General features: G+C 39.8%; 2 protein-coding genes across 2 annotated transcripts in view; one reads left to right on the forward strand and one right to left on the reverse strand.

Annotated features, from left to right (window-relative positions):
* The window catches only part of LOC113806669 (uncharacterized), a gene marked incomplete at its 5' end in the record, with an annotated part of 2199 nt that extends 820 nt beyond the window's left edge, over window positions 1-1379 (reverse strand). The window contains 2 exon segments of the mRNA XM_027357833.2: window positions 1-1133; window positions 1277-1379. The exon segment at window positions 1-1133 is cut by the window's left edge and continues 820 nt beyond it. Of these exon segments, the coding sequence (XP_027213634.2) occupies window positions 1-1133; window positions 1277-1379 (1236 nt within the window).
* The window catches only part of LOC113824661 (protein mono-ADP-ribosyltransferase PARP12), a 79108-nt gene that overhangs the window by 52270 nt on the left and 24338 nt on the right, over window positions 1-2500 (forward strand). The window lies entirely within an intron of this gene.

Below are 2500 nucleotides of genomic sequence, written 5' to 3' on the forward strand. Positions count from 1 at the left end.
TAAATAGTATTTTTCTATGTCTTCTGAGGTAGCTGTGTTGCATTGTCCTTGTTCTTCACTATTGTCATAGGAAATCCACTTATCGTTATCGTCCCTGAAATACCAACAAAAAGTATTTGCTTTCACATTCGCGCTGTCAGTCTTCTCTGAGCACAGCCTGCGAAGATGAAGTTGAACTTTGTGATTGGAATTCTTAAGAGTCATTGAATGAAAGTCTGACGTCCATTCATCTCGGGAAAGGATTTTCACGGCGTCTATATGGACTGATTGAAGATCAACCCCTTTCAGCCTAGGTAGAGTAACACCATCTTGAGAGACATCGCAGTAGGACTTTTCCAAACACAAGACAAGCTTAGGAGGCAGGTTGAACCACTTGCTGTTGTCTTTGCTAATCTGCCAGTAGAAATGTTGAAACGAATGAAGTTTCTCACAGCCTTCATCTTGTCTAGGACATGAGCTTTCAACAGAATTGTAGCAGATTTCTGGGATCTCTACGTCTCCGTTAGAATCTGTGGACCATACAGTCTCTATTTGCTTTTTCTTCTTGATTGGAGAAGGCTTCTTCCGTTTACTTCTTCCACAGAAATGATCAGCATCAGAGTCATCATCTCCATTAAGAGAATAAGCATCAGATTCACTAGTCTCGAGAAACGCCCGATTTGGAGAGCTGTGTCTTGTTCTCTGATCTCCACTTCCCTTTTGGGAATTGCTGGTACTCTTCGGAAGACTTTTGGAGAGCACTCTTAGCAAAGTATCATCCCCGAGTCGGTCAAGGAAGAGGTTCCCAAGAACTTTCTTGTTATGTCCTGTTGCTAACTTGTGACCCAAATTACAGACTTTGTACTTGCAAATCCCTTTTAGGAAATTTTGACAGATGTGCAATCCGACACAATCTGTCTTATTCTCGCATCCTTTGCTACTTGAATGTCCAGCGCATAGTTTTAACCTAAGCTTAAGGCAAAACCTATCGCTCTTGATGTGAAAAATATTTGCGTGGTTATTTAATACCATCTGTACATCATCCGGATTTACATTCCTCTCTCTTATCACCTGCAAGATGCTGCTGTCGAGGAATTCTTCCCGTGCTAAAATCTCCACCAAGTCATATGCACTTAGTGCCTTACCGCATTTATCTGGAGAGAATGTGAAAATTAAACCGTTAATCATGTGTTTTGCATGGAGGAATAATTGGTTAGCGTGTATAATTTATTCATAAATTACCACAATAAACTCTCCTTCTAACTGCTTTTAAAAGGGAATGAAACTGGTATCTCACCCCAATTTCGGTTCGTCTTGTGAGCAGTTTTTGGCTGACCCTCTGCATAGTAGGAGTTGTCTCTGCACATTTGACTAGCATTATTCGGCTGCATGTCCCGAGACTGAAAGATCAAGAAAGGCAAGGGTAAGGGCGTGGACACGCGAGCATTTACATCAACAAAAATTTATTCATGCAAAAGTCTGTAGGCACCCTATGCACACAGCGACAACCCATCAACCAAAGGTATAAACTCAGTGAATAAACATAGTTAACACAACTAAAGAACACTTGGTCCTCGTTGATTGTGGGTGTGGGTGTGCTCCTGATTACCAAGAAGAGTGTTTATCATAAGGCCTTTTTTGTAGCATCTCGAAACCCTAAGCACTATGACATATGATTGATGTTAAATTATGTTCACAATAAAGCACGATAGCATCAAAGGTTGTCCTGAGATACAATGTTTTTAAAAATGAAATTATATTTTTTAATCCTACATAAAAAATGTCAATAGAAAACCATTTAAGTACTTAATATGTATGTATGAATTTCAACTACAAGCACTGATAAAGCATTATATAAAATGGTTAATACACTTTACATACATTGTTTTTCATATGAAAAGTGGTAGTTGCATGAGATTTTGCATCTTCTGTTGTCATTGTGAGAGAGCTCTGTGTCCGAATCAGACTAGATAATTCCAATGAACACTGGTGTCAACTTGCTTTATTGAATTATATCAACAACCAATATATACAGTCTATTATATGACATCTTTGAGTCTGTAAGGTTGTATCATAGAGGTACAGAATGATATTGAAGATATTCATCCCACCATAGTCAATACCACGTCATAAAATATGGACACGTTGAAAATTCTTACCTTGTCGTTTCAGCGACCGTCATGACTGACCAAAATTTACCTATATCGAGCGAACATTTATTTCATGTGTTGCTGTGAATAGAACAGAAGAACGGATTGTGCAGATAACAGGTCCTGTACCAGTCTCATGGTGCAACCATTGGTTGGACAAATAGTCCCGCCAACTGTACCCCATGATCCGGCGCAAGGACCTATTACAAAAGGCATCAAGACGAGACACCAAGGCACAAGATGATGTCCATGTTTCACTACCGTATAGAAAAACTGGCATTATCAGGGCCTTTGAACACGCGTAGCTTGGTCCTTCTGCACAGGTACTGACATCTCCAAATACACTTGTCGAGAGAGTTCATGACCCCTAC

Source organism: Penaeus vannamei, chromosome 39, assembly GCF_042767895.1.
Source record: "Penaeus vannamei isolate JL-2024 chromosome 39, ASM4276789v1, whole genome shotgun sequence".
Classification (NCBI taxonomy): domain Eukaryota; kingdom Metazoa; phylum Arthropoda; class Malacostraca; order Decapoda; family Penaeidae; genus Penaeus; species Penaeus vannamei.